Source organism: Eleginops maclovinus, chromosome 19, assembly GCF_036324505.1.
Source record: "Eleginops maclovinus isolate JMC-PN-2008 ecotype Puerto Natales chromosome 19, JC_Emac_rtc_rv5, whole genome shotgun sequence".
Taxonomy (NCBI): Eukaryota; Metazoa; Chordata; class Actinopteri; order Perciformes; family Eleginopidae; genus Eleginops; species Eleginops maclovinus.
Window position 1 is genome coordinate 15,689,205 of NC_086367.1, and position 19,010 is coordinate 15,708,214.

Consider the following 19,010-nt stretch of genomic DNA (forward strand, 5'->3'; position numbering starts at 1 on the left):
CTGATGGATTTGAATAATGTAGTGTTGTGTAACTAATTACAAATGTGTTCAACAACATTGTCAAAATAAAAACCTGGCAGTCATCACAGCTGCAGTGCTAATGTATCTTAGTGTGTTATATGCTAGGGTTAGAGGTCATCAGCCACATAGCCTTCACAAGCGGCCTGATTGTGAAAGTGTGGCTGTTTATACAGGCAACCTGGCGCAGCGTGCCAAACGCTGATCCAAATCGGGCCGGACAAATGTCTGCACACACACCAGCAGTCTGTCGCTGGCTGTCTGCAGAGACATCAAGCAACAACCTAAAGAATACGATCCCAAGTAAATCATTGCAGGCATATTCTACATTCCACATGGTGCTACTGATTATATTCCCACTATTTACTTTGAGGGGCATGGTTGATGATGTGTGTGTGTGTGTGTGTGTGTGTGTGTGTGTGTGTGTGTGTGTGTGTGTGTGTGTGTGTGTGTGTGTGTGTGTGTGTGTGCCTGCATGCATACCTGTGTGACATAACTGACTTTGAAAGTAAATAAGACAGTACTGTGGGAATCTTTTCAATGTTTGCGCAGCAGTAACTCAATTCACTCTAACTTCACACAACATCCACACACACACACACACACACACACAACACACACACACACACACACACACACACACACACACACACACACACACACACACACACACACACACACACAGGTCTTCTATGCCTGGTCGACCGCTGGTACCAATATTATTTACATATAAAGCTGCAGTGAATTAATTATGCAAACAATGTACAATGTGCATTCAAAATTCAAATACAGGGTTCTGCCAGAAGCCTATTTAAATATTAATCTTTCTTTATTAAATGAATTTTAACCATTAGCAATGTTGCAGCAATGAAAAGCGTAAGTGCTTGAAGCATATTCTTTGTAGATAAAAATGCAAGTGACTCCATTTATTTTCTGAATACACAATCAGCTTTCAGCTTGCATGCAAAACATTCTCAAGCTGCATTTGTTTAGTTCTTACCAGTTTTGGAGCTTAATAGAATCGGGCTGCTTTCTGTCATACACTTCAAAAATGTTCCATGCTTAGAGCTACTACAAAAAATGTGCTGTGGTTTCAGAGTACAAGCATTATTTCCTAACATTTCCAGTCCAAAAATGTTTATTTGGTATTTCTTATCTGACATATCTTGACGATTACTAGCTTCATATAGATATTCATATAAGCAAGTGAATTGAATTATCTTTATTGTTTCCGATAGGGAACCAACACTTTTGTAGTTTTTTTGACTGATATTTATTGTCATAGTTAGGGTTACATTGAACCTTTAAGCAAACCCCTGAAAAAACGATTTTATAAGAGTTTTAATATAGTAAAAATGATTAACGTGTTATAATGTAAAGTGAATAAACGACCGTTCGATTTCTCCAAAACTGTAAAGAGAAAAATATTCACATTTTGCATGGTTAGAGCCAGGGTCTTATTGAAGACGATTAAATTCAACATTTCAATAAACCTCTGAAGGTATAATGTATGAAAAGTATACATGTGTCAGACTCAAGGTGAGCACATGAGAGTTGGCATCCCTATTGACAGCTAATGCTAGCCTAATTGTGATTTTTGTAGCTTGATTGCTAATGAGCATAACGTTTTCTTCTGGCAGTTGTTTTTGGCAGTTGCCAAACAGCTCCAGGTGCATCACATCCTTCTGGACCTTATGAGCGCCAAAAATGATTTGTGTGTAGCCTGGGAAAACCAGAGACAAATTGCAATCAGATCTGTGATTTGGCCAACAGACATGTGGCTTGGTGTCCGGATGCAAGACACAACAACTGACAAGTGTAATGGGCGTTACTTCTGGCTCATTTCTCCTCTCTCACCATGCAAAGAGACAGGAGATGATGAAGATGAAGTATGAGGATGTTTATCTGGGTTGTTCTGGTTGTTTGCCTGAAGGCTCCTGAGGATCTGGGACTGACCGCGTGGTAAACATGCAAGCCTTTATTCTCTATGGCTTAGCCCGTCTGCTACTAGTGGGTGGTCCAACATAATAGTGTAACATCTGGCTCAGTGGATTGGCTACCATTTGCTGTGTATATGCACACACTAAAACATCCACACCTAAAATGTCCTGTTTCTCTGAGACAAGATAATAAGACATAACAAATGTCCTGGGTTGAAGCAGAGTATAGTGAATAAACAGCCAACTTAATAAAACTTAGTGGTATAACTTTAAATGACTACATAATTAACTTCCAAAGGTAAAAGGATTAGAATAGCAACAGCACTGCGTGAAAATACAGTATTTAGGAAAATGGTAAAGAGCTTGAAAAAACTGAATACAGGCAATATGGGAGGTGTGCATGCAGGTTAATGGATGTATTATATATGGGTGCTGCTGCTGCTGCTCTGACAACCCGTACCAGATGATTTGAGTCCTTGGATGATGGCAGCATTTTCACAGCTGGAAGGCAGGACTTGCACTGTACTGTGATGTAGTTTCCATTCTCTGCTTTAAATACAAAGTCTGGGGGGAAAATCTGTATTTTTGGGCATGTTTTTTTGCATATCTGCTTTTAGGTAATCTAATCAAATGACATTACTTTAATGTTGGGACACTTGGATAAGGTCGCAATTCAATTTTTTCCCAGGTGATGTTAATGTGCCAGAATACCTTTTAAAATAACCCTGCCAATTTCACTTAAACTATATTATAGGGTCAACATGACCCTTTGTTTAATCTTTTTTTTTTTGCTCTGTAGTTCTGCTTATAAAACACTAACCTCTGATCCATGTTTCTGATCTGCATACTCAAATCATAATTAGACTTTATGTAAAACAGAGGTTCTATAAATTGTTAATGCATGTATAACATGATGGGAATGAATAATTATTGAGCTTTTTAAGCTTGTCCATTGACCAGTGTTGGTGACTCATTTATGGGATATAATTATACACAGGATTTAATTGAAAAGACCATTTTGTCTTAATAGAGTATAGGAAAATTGCAGCTTAAAGAACAGTCATTATTTTGAGTTTGATGGCCTCAAACATTTTGTGAGAGTATGTATCAGTCTGAGTTGCGCTAGACGAAATATGGGTATTTTATACTCCTTTTGTGATGGCTAGGGGAATATGAGCCGTGGAGCCAGATGGAAACATTAGAGGAGCCGGCTAAAAACTGTCCCAGACGTGGGACAATCTTGTCTAGGTAGGGGGGAAATGTTGTGTTTGGAGGGTTCTTGAGAAATAGTATGCATTAAATGTTAGAATAGGTTTCAATTACATCCATTAGAGATAGTGAGGACTGTGACTGGCGCATGCCTGAGTGAAAATGGAGGAGATAAGGTTTCCTCTGTCAGGGAAACGTGCTGAGAAGGGGCAGTACTGTGTGTGTGTGTGTGTGTGTGTGTGTGTGTGTGTGTGTGTGTGTGTGTGTGTGTGTGTGTGTGTGTGTGTGTGTGTGTGTGTGTGTGTGTGTGTGTGTGTGTGTGTGTGTGTGTTTTGGGGGGGGGTCTTTAAAGACACAGACAGGCAGGAGACAGACCCCAACAGGTGTTGAGGCATTATGACTGACAATGACAGGCTGAGGATATAAGATATCAGTATCTGAAATCATGTCTGCATACCTCCTTTTTCTCTTTAGATTCATATGTTTTATAATATGTTGAATTAAGTTCCGTGAGGGCGTCCAATATCTATCTGCCGTCCTCAAAATTCAGATTAAATAATGTCAGAAATGTGTCTCACTAATGTCAGTTGTTTTACTTCTGGGTTTTCTTTAGTGCTCTAACATTTCTTCTCAAATCCGACAAGCACAGGGGAGTAGGGCTGTATCCTGACAGTGTTGATAAAAATCTATTTTGTTTGCTTTGTGTGCCCTTGTCTGGGACAACAAGTCAGGCAGCCAGAAATGCTGATTGTTATTTGTTTTGTGAAATATGCCTTTTTTACTTTCGAGCGGCGAGCCTGTCCGTGAAGGTGTGGCTGCTTATGAAAGCTGACAGGCAACCTGGCGCAGGGTGCGAACGCTGATCCAAAGCTGGCCGGACAAATGACTGCACACACACCAGCATTCTGTCGCTGGCTGCCTGCGGAGATGTCAAACACAATGATGTGGTGAGAGGCTGCAGGAGCGCTCCCCTGCGAGCTACTAGGACGTCATGACACACACAAAGGCACGCACAAGGACACACATTCATACACACGAACAAATGCAAAATGAAGGAGGAGCAGCACTCATTGGCTATCATATTTCCAACATCTCTCAAACCCCCGCAACCACACTAACTGAAGGGAATAACAACAAAGCAGCCCTATCAACCCGACCCACTTTTAGTTTGGAACGATCAACTGTCTTTAGAACCTCTAACCTTGATGCACTATTCATCTCACTCTAAGGTCTAATTTCGACAAACCGATAATTGTGCAACACATGTTAGGCCCCCGGAGCCCGGACAATCCCTGAATCCTTTCAATGTGCCCCAAATTCATTAATAAAGGAGTGTGTTAATCTCATTTAGATGGGTGGAAAAGTATCCTCATAATTCATCCAATTAGATAATTGAGTGCTTCTTGGATTAGAGGGAATGAAAGGAGCAGCCCTGCTGGGAGTGAGGACTTCTGGTCCCGCAGTCTGAAGACATACATGGTGGTCTACAGATCACAAGTAAGAGTCTGCTAAACCTGATCCTATCTATAAGCCCAACAGTCACTTAGAGGCTCCAGTTATGAGAAATGTCCAGATTTAGTGTATTTGTGTGTTTGTTACTGCATCCTGTTTGAGCCTGTGGATGTGATAGAATCTTTTCCTGCTTTAATTGGTTATTAAAATAAAATGAGTTGCATTTTGTTTATATGTTTATCCACATGACATATTTCAAGATTCAAAGGTTTATTATCATAACATAAACACAACTACATTCAGTGGTGTCAAGTAACTAAGTACATTTACTCAAGCACTCTTCTCTTTTTGCAATTTAGTATTTCAATAATTAGCTATTTTGTACTTCTACCCCACTACAATTATTTAACATAGTGAGTTACTAGTTACTTTGCATATTCAGATTATGAGCTAAATCAAAAATACGAATAAACTAATACATCAACTATGATATATAATTACATGTTAGGATATCTGGCAGCAGTTATAAAGTCATAAAATGTGCTGGATTAAAAATATGAAACATAAACCACTCTTAAATAAGACTTTAGTTACACATGGAGTAAATTCACAATCTACCCTGCAGTAAATAAAGTAATTACAACTAGCTGCACCTTTACCAGCTTTGATATCACTTTAATGCATCAATAATTATAATCAAATCATAAAATATATATATTTTTCTGAAAGGGACCAATCTGCTGCGTGCTTTTACTTTTGGTACTTTTGGTATATTTTGATGCTAATACTTTTGTACTTTTACTTGAGTAACATTTTGAATGCAGGACTTGTATTTGTAACAGAGTATTCCTACACTCCGGTACTTTTACTTGAGTACCAGATCTGAGTATTTCTCCCACCTCTGACTACGGTGTAATAATGTAATGTATGAACAACCTAGATTGCAGGTTCCTCAACAGTGCAATTTACAAGACATATAAAAATAAATATACAAATATTGCAAACTCAGGTGTTAAATAATCGTACAATCTGTAGGATGAAACTGTCCCTGATTCTGGTGGCTTTTGCCCTGATGCGGTACTACGAGTCTATCTCTAGTGTCCAATAAAAATAGGAGTAGGCCGGGCTTCCGCAACTGAATGACAACAGAAACACTAAAAGGAAATGCTAGCAGCTACAAGTCCTTGTTAAGATCTTTCTTCTTTGACAAACATCCTTAGCGACTGGCAGGGTGATGACAGTACTGGGAGTTCAGATATTGTCAACTAGGAAGAACCCTTTATGGACAGTCTAAGTTCTTAATAATAATAATTTGAATGTAACAATGGCGCTTAGAACTATCCTGTAGAGAGCCACACAACACTATTCCAGAATATATAGATGTATTTGGGAGCAAGAAGGTTGTTAAATTGTTGTGTTGAATTTAAAACCAACCATCTTTCTTGCCAGATGAAGAGGCAGGCAGGAAAAGATATGGAGGAATGATGCAGTAGCACAGCACTGTTGACCAGTGGCAGTGACTTGGGGAGTGGTGAGCCAGCCTCTGCAGCGATCGAAGTGCTGCTTTGTTTGAGTTGCACACTGCTTGTGCCAAGACGCCAAATTCCATTTCATTCTAAGGGTACCGACCGCCTCAGGGCTCTGTGCCATTTAAAGAGCGGATCCCATAATTCCCATAAGTGCTTCCAGTTGCGAAAGGCACTATGTATAAATTAATGAACAAATCAACAAACACAGAGCCAAGTTCTTACTGAGACTCCTCTTAAGCAATTAGTGAAAGTACATTAAATAAACTGATGCAACAAGAGAGGCAAACACTTTGCAGCTAGAAAAGGCAGAACGTTTCCGTGATGGTCTGCAGAGCTAAAAGTTTGAGAGGGTCAATAATAGAGGAAGAGTGTGATGAGTTTATCTGTTGAGTGTGTGTGCATGTTTGTTAAGCAGTGTGCCTGTCTGCCTGCAGAGCAGCCCAGATTATGCATGAAACAGGCTGCTTATCAGCTGACCTTTAAATTGGAGCCGCAGAGCGACTGCAAGCCCAAGGGCTGACGCTCGCCCCTGATTGGCTGCTCTGCCTCAGACCTGCTGACAATAGAAATTAACAGAGCCAGGTGGGCATATCCGCAGGCGCAAGAAGTATAGCAGTGCACGGAGATAGGGGGAGGTGGGGATTGCATTCATTTAAAAATATATTTCCACTATTTTCCTCTTTTCTTAAGCTTCAGGAGAGAAGGAAAAAGTCATTATGTGCTGTGAAGCATACTAACGGTAGAGCAAGTAAGAACAGACGAGCTCGATATTACCTGGATTTCATCTCTCGCTCACTCATGCTATCTTTCCTTCCATCTGTCTCGTTTCTCTCTCCGTCTCTCTGTCTGTATTTTAATGGTGGAGGGGTCATGGCAGGCTGTGATTGCTTGATAGATAGATATCACCCGTTGGAGAAGGGGGTACATGGGAGAGGAGACAGAGGCTGAGGATGAGGTGTGTGTTCTGTCGTCTGCAGAGACAGGGAGCTCTGTGCGTCTGTGGACGATGATGGATTACACGGGGGCCACAGGTTTACTTGTGTGTGCGATTGTGTGTGTGTGGGAATGGTCACCTCCGTTGTGTTGCTGTGTACACAGGGAAGACATGGCAGAGAATTCATTTTCACAACGGCAGCTTGAAAAGGTTATTAAATAAACCAAATGTTTGTGGTAGGAAATCCCAAGGAATTAACTTGGGGAACATATACTCAGCAGGGCGGTAAACGGGTGCATTACATTGTATTGTGGACAAAAGCACAGGTGGCCGCGTACAGTAGCATACGCTTGGCCTTCTGTTAGATTACAACGAGTTGAGAGAAAAAAGCTTTGGATTAGAATTGTGTGTGTGTGTGTGTGTGTGTGTGTGTGTGTGTGTGTGTGTGTGTGTGTGTGTGTGTGTGTGTGTGTGTGTGTGTGTGTTAATGCTTGCTATTTCATATGTGTACAAAATGCCCATCCACTGTTGATTAAATGTTCTTTTTATTGTTGTTTCCTGCCTTTTTTTCTGTCATGGAGCAGCAGGAGGGTTCGGAGGTCAGCGCTCTCTTCCTGTTTGTTTCCCTTCCAACTATCAGCTTAGGGTGTAACTGATCCAACCTATTCATGGAGCCGTCCACAACATGGGCTGTGACTGTATGTGTGTGTGCATGTGGGTGTCATGTGATACGCAGATAAAGCAGGCCCACGGGGTTTGGGGAGACAGAGTGGCCAGCCACAGCACTGCATCTGTCACCAACAGAAAAACCTCACCAGTCGCCCAGGCACAGAAGACAGAGAGCCACTATCACAACCTCTGTGTGTGTGTGTGTGTGTGTGTGTGTGTGTGTGTGTGTGTGTGTGTGTGTGTGTGTGTGTGTGTGTGTGTGTGTGTGTGTGTGTGTGTGTGTGTGTGCGTGTGCAGTAGGCTAAGCAACACATGTAGGTGAGACCTTATCATATCTGGACACATGCCTAGCAAGAAGATAAAAGAGGCCAAATGAACCAGATCACCGCAGCGTGTGTGAGCTATATACGGAGTGTGGGGATGTGTGTTTCTGTGTGTGTACGTGCGTGCGTGTGTGCGGGAGAGTGTTTGTCAGTGATGAATTGGAGTTTAAGCACCTACACCTTACAGATAAGCGGAGAAAATCATCAGGACAACAACAACAATGCTACAATGCAGGCTCAATAAATACTAGACTAGCCCTGGAGGCAAACATCAACTACATTCAGAGGCTGAACATGTCATGAAAAACATCCCAGCATCGAGTCTTTGCCCATTTATGCTTTGCTTGTGTCGTCTTTGAAATAGTGAAGCTGAATGAATAAACATGCACAGCAACAAACCATTTATCGGAGTGATGTGCTTCAAGCCGCTCACAGCGTGTACTAGTCTTTGTACCAACAGCCATATATCTATAGGCTGGTAAAAATGCCACATGTTTGTGTTCAATATACAGAACATCAAAAGGATGGAATCATCCGCCAATATTTGTATTAATATCTCTAGGTCAAAATAAAGACATAGCATCACCGTGTATGGAAATTGCAGAGCAGTTAACTGCAGAAATACATGTTTCATTTTGTTATTATTATTTATTTCAATTAATTTACTTACAAATAAAATAGTGTTATGTACAATATATTTTCTAAGACATTTCTTAATGCCATAATGTTTTCTTATATATATATAGGTAAAACAAAAGAAGATTGGTGGATATAGTGGCATCACATATAATTTAATATTCCATTCCTTGCACTCTTATGTATATAATATCCTGCTTTATATTGTGTTAACTTCAATAGTGTTTACAGTTTATAGATTATTTATCTTCAGAGTCAACTGTATATATAGTATACAGAGCCGCGGAAAAAATTAAGAGAACATTTCAGCATTATCACTTTCTCTTGTTGTATTTTTTTATAGGTATGTCTTTTGAGTTAAATTATTACTATTTTTTTTATTGTATTCTATAAACTACTGGCATTTTTTCTCTGTGTTGGAATTCAACACTCACTGTAATGGCTGCCATACATGTAGAGATAAAGATTTAAGAAAAAATTGGAGTGGTCTCTTAATTTTTTACGCGGCTGTATATACATATATATATTTTTGTTACTCTCTAATACCGGTTTATTTCTATTTCTATTTTGAGATCTTCATATTTTAGAATTGTTTATTTCGACTTTTTTATTTCTAATTATGTGCAATGCCTTGTTTTGTTTAATGATGCTGCAACAAAATGTTTTTCCCCAGTTTGGGATTAATGAAGTACTTATTATCTTATCTTATTAATGTCTTTAATATTAAAACCAAGTGTGCAAACCCTTATTCACTTAGTAAAAATATGAATAAAGACAAAGTGTGCACACATGCCATCTTGTTATCTCCCTGATATCATTTTTAACACCTCTTTTTAATCATTTAAAATCTGTAAACACTCAATGTGTGGAACTAATTAGGATTGAATATTTGTAAAGTAACAGTGGAAAGAAAAAATGTTATAATGTTTAATAAATGTGGGCTGGTAATGTCGGGCCATTGCCTCCTCCAGTAATGAAGGTCAGAATCGGCAACCAAGCCATCCCTCTTCAGGATCATTTAATGTGTCTCTGTGTAGTTTACTCTGCTGCCTCACAGAACTGCACAAACAACCTTTCTCTCCTCCTCAGATGTCGAACTGTATATGAGTTTTCTTCCTTTGGAGCTCAAAAGAGGAATTTGCTGGATGAGGGAGCACATCCCTCCTTCATAACGAACGTTGTTGCATTTCATTAGGGATAAGATTCATCACAGCAAGCAAACAAGAGAGCCGTGCAAATCGCATTGGAAGATTTCCTACACCATCCTCAACATTATGTCTCACAGACGCATAAACACACAAACACAACTGATATGCAAAAGGCACAAAGCAAACAAAAGCTGAGCGCGCTGATTCAGGAGACAAAGGGGAACAACAAGTACAATGATACTTTGTGATTGCTCATTACTGTGTGCTTCAAAATGACGCATTACTGTTGTCAGAGGTAAGAATGGCAGCCGGCTGCTTGGAGTTAAACAGCAGCATTTTTCTTCTTTAACAATGGAGTCGCTCTGTCTTCAGAGGCCTGGATCCCAGAGAGGCTGAGCATGCAGGGCGTGTGTGTGCTCTCCCAGTCAAAGGTCCAGTGCTCTGCCTGAGTGAGAGGACACCCCAGGGTCCATTTTGGAGATGGCTGTAAAGCTCCGGCTCTGACCCTGAAAAATTCTCAGATAAGGCCTGTATACAGACCAATTTAACAGGTCACAACCCTGTCTCACAGTAGGAGCGACACAGCCGGAGCGTGTGGTGAACACAGCCTAGGGGATCTGTCCCATGATGAGATACTGGTGATATCTAAATGTCGCCTTGTGGCTGCAGCAGTGGCTGTGTGCCTATTGATTTACAGTTAGAACAACTGGGGAGACAGGGACAAAGTCGGGTTTGTTGCGAGGACAGCGTGTGATTTTATATATCGTATATATGCGAGCTTGTAGTCAACATCTCGTAGAGCATTGTGTGCCCGAGGCTGGTAGACCTTAAGAACAGTGAACAGAGACATAGCAGGGGCCCTGATACACACTGAAGTCAGCAGCTGCAAATGAGACACAACAGGTCCATTCATGACAGACACAGACACACACACTTGGCACATACTGGACAGTGGCCTGTTTGTGGCTCAGGAGAAAAGACGGATGCCATGGGGGTTACAGTGTGGGACAGTCAAGCAGAGATGTTACCACCCACTGCAGGACAGTCTGAGACTTCCAGTGTATGAAGCACAATGATCGTGGCTGTCCTCTACGTGCAGCACCCTGAGCGTGGGTTAGAACTGTAGGTGTACATAAGCGATATTAGATAATAGATGGACATCAATGAAAGCTTTGATATCGATCTAAACAAGCCGCATAAAACAGACGCGAGACAAAGGCGCACACAGCGAGAGGAGGAGAGTTAGAGAACAACAACCCTGAAACATTTGCGTATTATGGAGAAAAAGAACACAGGGTTCTGATTCACAGAGCGCTTGGGCCCCAAAAGAGAAAGCATTTGAAGTCGTATCTTTGTGTGTTAGCAGGGAGTGGGTGTTGAGCAAGATGAGAAAGGGAGAACAAACACTGGAAATATGCTACCTGTGTATCTATCATTTATATTTTTACTTAAATATACAAACTTGTATACTTTACTTTGGTTAAACTTTCTGTATAATTCAGCTCCAACCTCTAACCAAACTTTAAAGTGAGACTCTACTGGATGCCGATGCAGTGCTTGCCATGTTTAGCCAATTTCACCCCGACTTCAGTCTCTGTGGGAGAAGTCAACGGCAGGGACGTCTGCCAGGTGAGGGGTTTGGCTCGGGGTTTAATCGATGCTCGCCAGCGGAGGAGAGACACGCAGGCAGGCAGGTAGACAGGCCCTGTAACTACCAGGCAGAGATAAAACTATTCCTGGTGGGGTTCAACGGCCAACTGCTGAGCCTTCGCCGTGGCGGAGGAACTCACGCTTCAAAACGGTTTAGGGGATTGATTTGACAGCTAATTTACAGAGGAGATTTGCATACGGCCAGGCGCTAATAAGGCAGGCTTTTCTCCGCCATCCTTTGTCTTTCTCCGCTATCTCTTCCGTTTTTAGACCGCAGCAAATAGTAAAAGATAATGTAAGCGAATTAAACAGACAAGAGATTCGAATTGGATATTGATTAAGAGACTAACGCCTTGTGTTTTCTCCTGTTAAAGCCTGTGTTTAAATGATTGATTCACAATGTCACTCTCCACTTTCTACTGACTGTGCGGCGAGCAGCCTTCGGGATTGGCCGTGCCTCTAAGCCTTCGATGGTCCTGCATCATGTCACACCATGCTAAGTGCTTTGACACGGCCATACAAAGAGCCCTGCCTATCGGATGCCAATCTCCCCAGGTTCTTGGTGTCACCCAGGTAGAGGCTTTCAGGGGAGAGCAAGGACAAAGTCAACCCCCCCCCCCATGACAGCACGGCACAATACGGCATGACTGACAACAGAAAGGACAAGATGGAGCTTCTCTGTCAAGTGGATGTTAAAGTGGTGGGAGGAAAAAGGATTCAGGGACAGGCGAACACATTGGATTCCACAGAGAAAAGAAAAAGAAAACAGGTTGCTTTCTGCCTGGATGTCCAAAAGATGCACAGTCAAAGAAAAGACACTTGACATCCGCATAGCATCTCCCAAAACTGAGCAGCTCTGTGGAATCAGCTGTTTTCACAAAACCACATTGCACATGAATACTTATCACTGCCTTTCAAGGGCTCGTAATTGTTTGTTGTTAATCAACTCACTGACGTAGGGCCGGTCCTAGCACCAGAAATGATTTATAACACAAAGGGCGTTCTTACTCACACATCCACTGCCCCACAAAAGAGCAGAGCGCTCGTCATGCTGACACGCCATCTGCCCCTGAATTCACACTCAGCCATTTGTTACTCACTGTTCATGTTCTTGAAGATGTTGAGGATGGGCAGGATCTGTCTGTAGTACGGCACAAGAGCCTCCCCCACCAAGTCCCCGGACATCACCAGATGCTGCAGGACTTTCAGGGTGGTGCAGATCACCTGTCGGTTCCTGGTGTTCAGAGCGTCTAGAGGGCAAGAACAGAGGGCAAAAGGTCAGTGAAAAGCTAGAGGTCGAGCAAAAAAAGGGGGGGCTGCGAGGATAAACAATCCATCAGAGATTTATGGGTTGTTTGTTCAGGCAGGTGCAGGTACAGTAAATGTGGAGCAATTCTGACATCTGCAATTATATGGGACAAAGGAGTGGGCTTAGCATACACACAAAGCCAAATTACACATAAATCTTAACCCCTACACACTCCCTCTCCCTTGAAAGCATTTCTTTTATATCTGGACTTTGATTTAGAATGGCTTCTCTGCAATCAGTGATTTCAAATGCACTAGGGAGGCAGAAGTAAGTGAGAGCCAATCACGGGGCTATTTTGGCCTACAGCTGCACTTAACTCCGTCTCCCACTGATAGAGAGAACAAAAGGGAATGATGGCGTGAGAGACGGAGGGCTGGAGAGATCAAGAAAGAGAGAAGGAGAAAAACAACACAAGACAAATTGTCAGAGGGAGAGATGAAGAGACGTGACAGGAGGAGGGCAAAGGGTTAGAAAATAACTGTGATTAGCAAGTAAGACTGACATATTTTTCTGCTTCTTTACTCTTGTTTTATTTGTGCTTTTTTAAAGGTTTTTTTATGTGGGCTTTTGCTTGAGTGCTGGTAATTCCCTGTGCAGACTGTCAGCATAACCCAAGTTTGAAAAAAACCCCAGGTCTGAGCTATTTATCTTCATGAAACTGTCATCTGATGCCTACTTTCACAAAAAAGGGGATGGTAATGGCATCACAGTGTGGTTTTTTTTGCAAGTAAGCAACAACAATAAAAAAACAGTTGGAAGACATTAAAGGCAAGATGTCTGAAAAATGAGTCCTAACAAAGAAAACTGAATATGAGCAGAAACACTGGTTGATGGAGAGAGGGAGGAAGAAGAGTGTGTCTGTAGGTGAGAGTGAGGAGGAAGAAGAAGAAAGAGGGAGAATGGTCAAATGGCCTAAAATCAAAAAGCTGATTTGGCGAAACCTGGAGCAGAGATAAACGCTATCTCCTTTTCCTATTCCTATTTTCTGTTTTGACACCTTACTTTTCAAGAGGGCTGGTCACATTTACTCTCACAGAACAAATGGCCACCCAGCACGAATGGAAACACATAAGGGATGAGATGTGTTTACTCTTCAGTCGTGTTGATAATGACAACGCTCTCTTTGCCACAAGCGCAATGAAGTGTCTGTTTAACAATCAACTTGGAGGCAGCGCTACTCATTTGGTTCAGCGCCTGTTCAGTCAACAGCATAAATTCACAGAGAGGCTCGGTCTTCATCTGCCAGTCCTCCATCTTCCACAGGGAGCGTGTCCGTATCTTCCACTTTTATCCCCAGCACCACGGACTGATCGAGAGAAGACAACAACCCTTGTGCTACAGTCAAGCATTCAGATTACAGCCACATGTGCCTTTGTTAAAACAGCTCATATGCAAATACAAAGCTGTCACAATCACACACACACACTGATACACACGCAACCATCCGGGCATGCACAGTAACTAAATGTCAGCCTCAGTCATGAGAACTGGAGCTGCAAGAAAGATAAATAAAGTTATATAATGTCAAATCAACAGGTGGGTGACAGGTTGAGGGGGAAAAACATTACAAAATAACATAATATATAACATTTTTATATGTATGTAAGCAAATGACTAAAATCAGGTCCATTGTTTTGTGTCTATTTGAGTTTTTCTGTGTGTGTGTGTGTGTGTGTGTGTGTGTGTGTGTGTCTATGTGTCTGTGTGAGTCCTATACAGAGCACAGAAGATGATGCTGAATGAGCGAATGTATTGTGCATGGTGCCATCTCTCCGATCTCTGCCGTAGTGTCTCCCCAGATAGACAAGTGCGGTGATATCTGCCATCACCGAGATAAGGTGGAATGTGGAATGACAGGAATTTCAAACCTACATAACAAACAATGAAATTATAATTACCAGCCAGCGCAAACAATTTTCCCTGCTGTGACATTTGGACCGCGGGACTGTTCAATTATTCATCGATGCTAGTCTTGCCGAGGAAAAAAAAACCAGAACAAAATTAAGAGAGCGGGAGGGACGGCGGCCGAGAGCCTGATGTAATGCTGGTATAAAACCAGTGTTGGGACACATCTGAATAAAGTAATAATCTATTCATGCACGGACCTGTTTCATATTCAGTGGGAAAGTAAAACAGTGGTGACCTTGTATTCTGTTTCCTTTGAGATGTCAGTCGAAGGGTGGATAGTTTAGTGGTGAAATGTTCTCGCTCATAATATAAATACACTTTGCAGATCAGAAGAACACGTTCCCGTGCAGAGGCGTAACCGAGGATCTTCGTCTCATTTTTGTCCAAAGCTGAGCAAATGTTATGCCAATCAAGAGAGGCTCAATGGAGGCATGACTCTGAATCCTCCTCCCTATTTAAGGAAAACCCAAAACGCAGCATTTCAGTTAAATTCACCCTTTCTTCTTTAGTCATGGTGCTGTTTAGCTCCGCAGGATCGGGAACTTTTTTGCCTTTCCTTACAGAAATCTCAATGTTTTATCAAATTAATTGTCATGTTATTCCTTTATATTAAATCAAGCACATATTTATTGAATCCATATCCAAGTATTCCTTATTTTTTCCCAAATGTTTCCTGCATAAGGGAGAAGGTACCAGGGTTTACACCTTAAAGTCACAGTGCAGGGCCTAGGAGTTTAATGTCAGCCAGAGCATCCTTCATTGTGTATTCTCATTGGGTGACCTGCAGTCATCAAAATTCACCGGGGCCTGACGTGACTCAGGCACTCTGCAGATAAGAGCCTGCCAACCACATTGAAGATGTATTAATGTCAGAGGAGAAAAATATATATCTCGCCATTTTAGACTGCAGACGGCTTTTAAATTTCTTCCTCTTTCCTGCCATCCCCTGTTCTTCCCCCTGCTCCATAGAAAAGTAATTAATCTGCAACAGAGACATGGACTGGCGGCTTTGCCTTTTGGATGGCTGAAACGGGCATGATTTTTAATAAACCAAGAAGTTAATAAGGAGCAGGCCATTTAAAATTCCATTATCAGTGCAAAGTATGTGTTTTCATGAGGAGCATAACCATAACCTTTGGACTGGCCGCCGAGAGGAAAATGAGTAAAACTGCTGAGGGGTTTGAATTTATAAACTTCTGTCTAAGTTAGCGAGTGTCACGGCAACTCTGTGCATAATGTCAAGTCGGGTGTAAAGTGGGAGCCTCTTGGGGAAGGGCAAAATGGTCATTCAATTGTCCAAATATTCAAAGTAGATAGAGGATGCTGGCAAAGCACCGATAAACAACGATTAGGATCTGGTTTTAAAATGATGGAATGAAATGTATTAAACTAATTTATACTTTATTAAAACACTGCTTTCTCTACCATATGGAATATTATGACAAAAATATAGATAATGTCATTCACACACACAACTGGGCATGTCACATTGTGTGCTCAGTGCAGTGGGTAGTGCGGTGACACACTTTGTGCCAGGGTCAGTCTGTCACCGTGTCTCTGTGTGTCTCCAACAGCCGTGCCTAGTGTTGGCCGTCACGCACCTCCGCCTCCAGACGTCCCCACACCCACACATAAACAGAGAACACACACACACACACTTACATACACGTACACACAGGCAGCCAACTGCCCATGACATGAACACTATACCAGGCTCACCGGGCGCCACTTAAAGGCTCCCACTTTGAAACTGACACTCAACTTGGCCGCGGCGCCAAACAAAGACAGTGTGTGTGTGTGTGTGTGTGTGTGTGTGTGTGTGTGTGTGTGTGCAGAAATGTTCAAACAAAAGCCACCCTCTGCATTCCTCTTAACTTCTCTGCACCTTGTGTTCGCCGCACCACAAACCTTTTCTCGCCCACTCACTGTAAATTTCTGATGCCAGTATTTATAGACCACTCTGACCTCAGGCGTGACCTTTCCGCCCATCTCCATCTGCTAATGCGGCTGTGTGGAAAAACTTGTCGGCGTGGAAAGGTAAGGAGGCTCACCACGATGACACAGTTAAATGTGGTTCGTCACTGCATTGCACACGGCAGATTATTGGGCATGCTTTTAGACTCTACGTTCTTCCGGCAAATGCAAAAGGGACGTGTTGCCCTGAGGGTTAATGTAATAATAGGAACCGTGTGACTGTGAAACCAAATTAGGACTAGTCACAGGACAGCTCGCATGGTAATGTTAGCATCTGTTGTGGCGCAAGTGTGTGAGACAGGTGAGTCTATATCAGGCAAAGCATGTCGCACCTATGGCTATTAAAGATGCAGTATGTAGAGACAGGGATGGAATAGAATATATTAAAACAATATATATAAATCCATATTACATCAAAGCGAACATTACATTTGATATTGATAACACTATTATTTTAAATGTATTCTCAAGTATTTTTAAACTATGCTAATTTTGAGAGAAATTACAGCGATTATCTTTATAAGACCTCATATTTCCTACTAAACCTAAGCCTTTTATTCAATTATGTGTGTTATTGCTTTCTGATTTGTTTAAGGCTACACTTTAAGAAACAAAGAACATCTTTTAGACTTGTGGTTTGTCTGGGCTCAGCAGACGATAATCAAAATGTAATGATGCTGTCATAAAAATATTAAATAATGAAATATTGACATCAATATTTATTAAGGCTGCAATTGAACTCTCACTGGGTAAATCATTTGGCAGTCAGCCACTCATTAAACATGAATGATATTTAGTTATAGGTTAAACTAATTTAAATGAATAACATAGTAGAAATATTTTTCTGCAGAAGTGAATTGAATAATTGCTGGATTTTTTATAGCTGAACAACTGTGATAATGGTCCTGTGTGGTTTATTATATTATAAAAGAATTGCATATCCACAGAGCTGTATTCAGGCAAACACTAAGCATTTTGCTCCTTTCCGTGGCTGGGTACCACAGTGGAGGTAAAATGACATCAGCACACACTGGGTTGTGGAGTGTAAAATGTGTGTGATTTGTAAACGGTAAGAGCAGACGCCCTCCCACACTCACTCTTGATGGGGATGATCAGCTGGGGGATGGCGGGTTGGATCTTGGTGCCTCCGTGCTCCAGCATGTCATGGACTCCCTGGCGGGCGAAGAACTCGTATGGATGACCCGTCTCACATAAGCCGTCGAAGAACAGAGGCAGGTAGTGGTGGTAGTCCAGCTTCTCGATCTCCACCTGAGGACAGAGATTTACATTTGCATTACAGCTTTAATCCAGAGAGACGGAAAAGGGAAGGGTTTTATTCTTTGCTCGAGGACATTTGTTATGGCTGTTGATGGGGACTTTAGCTAGCAGCAGGGATGAACTTTTTATTTGCTGGTGTCTCTCCCTGCCAACTAAATCAAATATCACCGGTGAAATTTCCAAGAGTTTTCAAGGAAATCCGTTATTGCCATAAAGCTCCTCTTCATTATTCGCCCTTTCCCTTGTTTGTCCTTGGCTTTGCGAAATATCTAGGGCTAAAGCTCCACTTGCAGCCATTTATAACCCTTACAGTAAACCCACACACACTCACCCTGCTACACCCACGCACAAATCAGCGGGGGGGACAGCTGTTCGGGAGATCATGACACAGCGGCATGTGGCATCTTGTGGGCTGACATGTTAACACCTGTTTACACCATTCATAGGACAGACAGAAAGGCACACACACACACGCAATCAGGCGGCAGATTAAGACATTGGTCCGGCTAACAGGCCACGGGCAGGCTTTGATGTTGTTTGGCTGAGTGCGCGGGTACAGTGTGACACATTAAAGTGAAGTCTTTCATGTGTGTGAAGCCATCAGAGGAGAGCCACTCAGGCACACTTGGCTGGAAGGAACAGCTGACCCAGAGGAGGCCGTCCTTGAGCCTTGTGTGTGTGTTCTAAAAATCATATAACATGTTCATGTGGCAATGTCTGTCTGGAGTGTGTGTTTCTAATAGGGGTATCAGCTGTGGCACTGCATCCCAAAGGCGCTATTGTTGAGAGAGGGGTTAGAGGTTGAATGGGAGATTCTGTTTTCATGTAATGAAAGGTAATCCCTTTGGTGTGGAGGCAAATAGCCTCCAGCAATCAGCAGTCCTTGAGGACAGCTCAAGCCATAAGGAGACACTCTTTTGTCCATACACACACACACTGACACAAACACACACACACACACACACACACACACACACACACACCCTGCTGGGTCACGCTGGTCTGTGCTGAAATGTCAACCAGGCAGTGGTGC

The 19,010-nt window shown here is 42.1% G+C and overlaps 1 protein-coding gene across 1 annotated transcript in view; it reads right to left on the minus strand.

The window, feature by feature from the left end:
* The window catches only part of pacrg (PARK2 co-regulated), a 125,734-nt gene that overhangs the window by 44,137 nt on the left and 62,587 nt on the right, over positions 1-19,010 (minus strand). The window contains exons 3-4 of the mRNA XM_063909713.1: positions 17,797-17,968; positions 12,609-12,758 (exon numbers count right to left, since the gene is read on the minus strand). Coding sequence (XP_063765783.1) covers positions 12,609-12,758; positions 17,797-17,968 — 322 coding nt within the window. The remainder of the gene's footprint in view (positions 1-12,608; positions 12,759-17,796; positions 17,969-19,010) is intronic.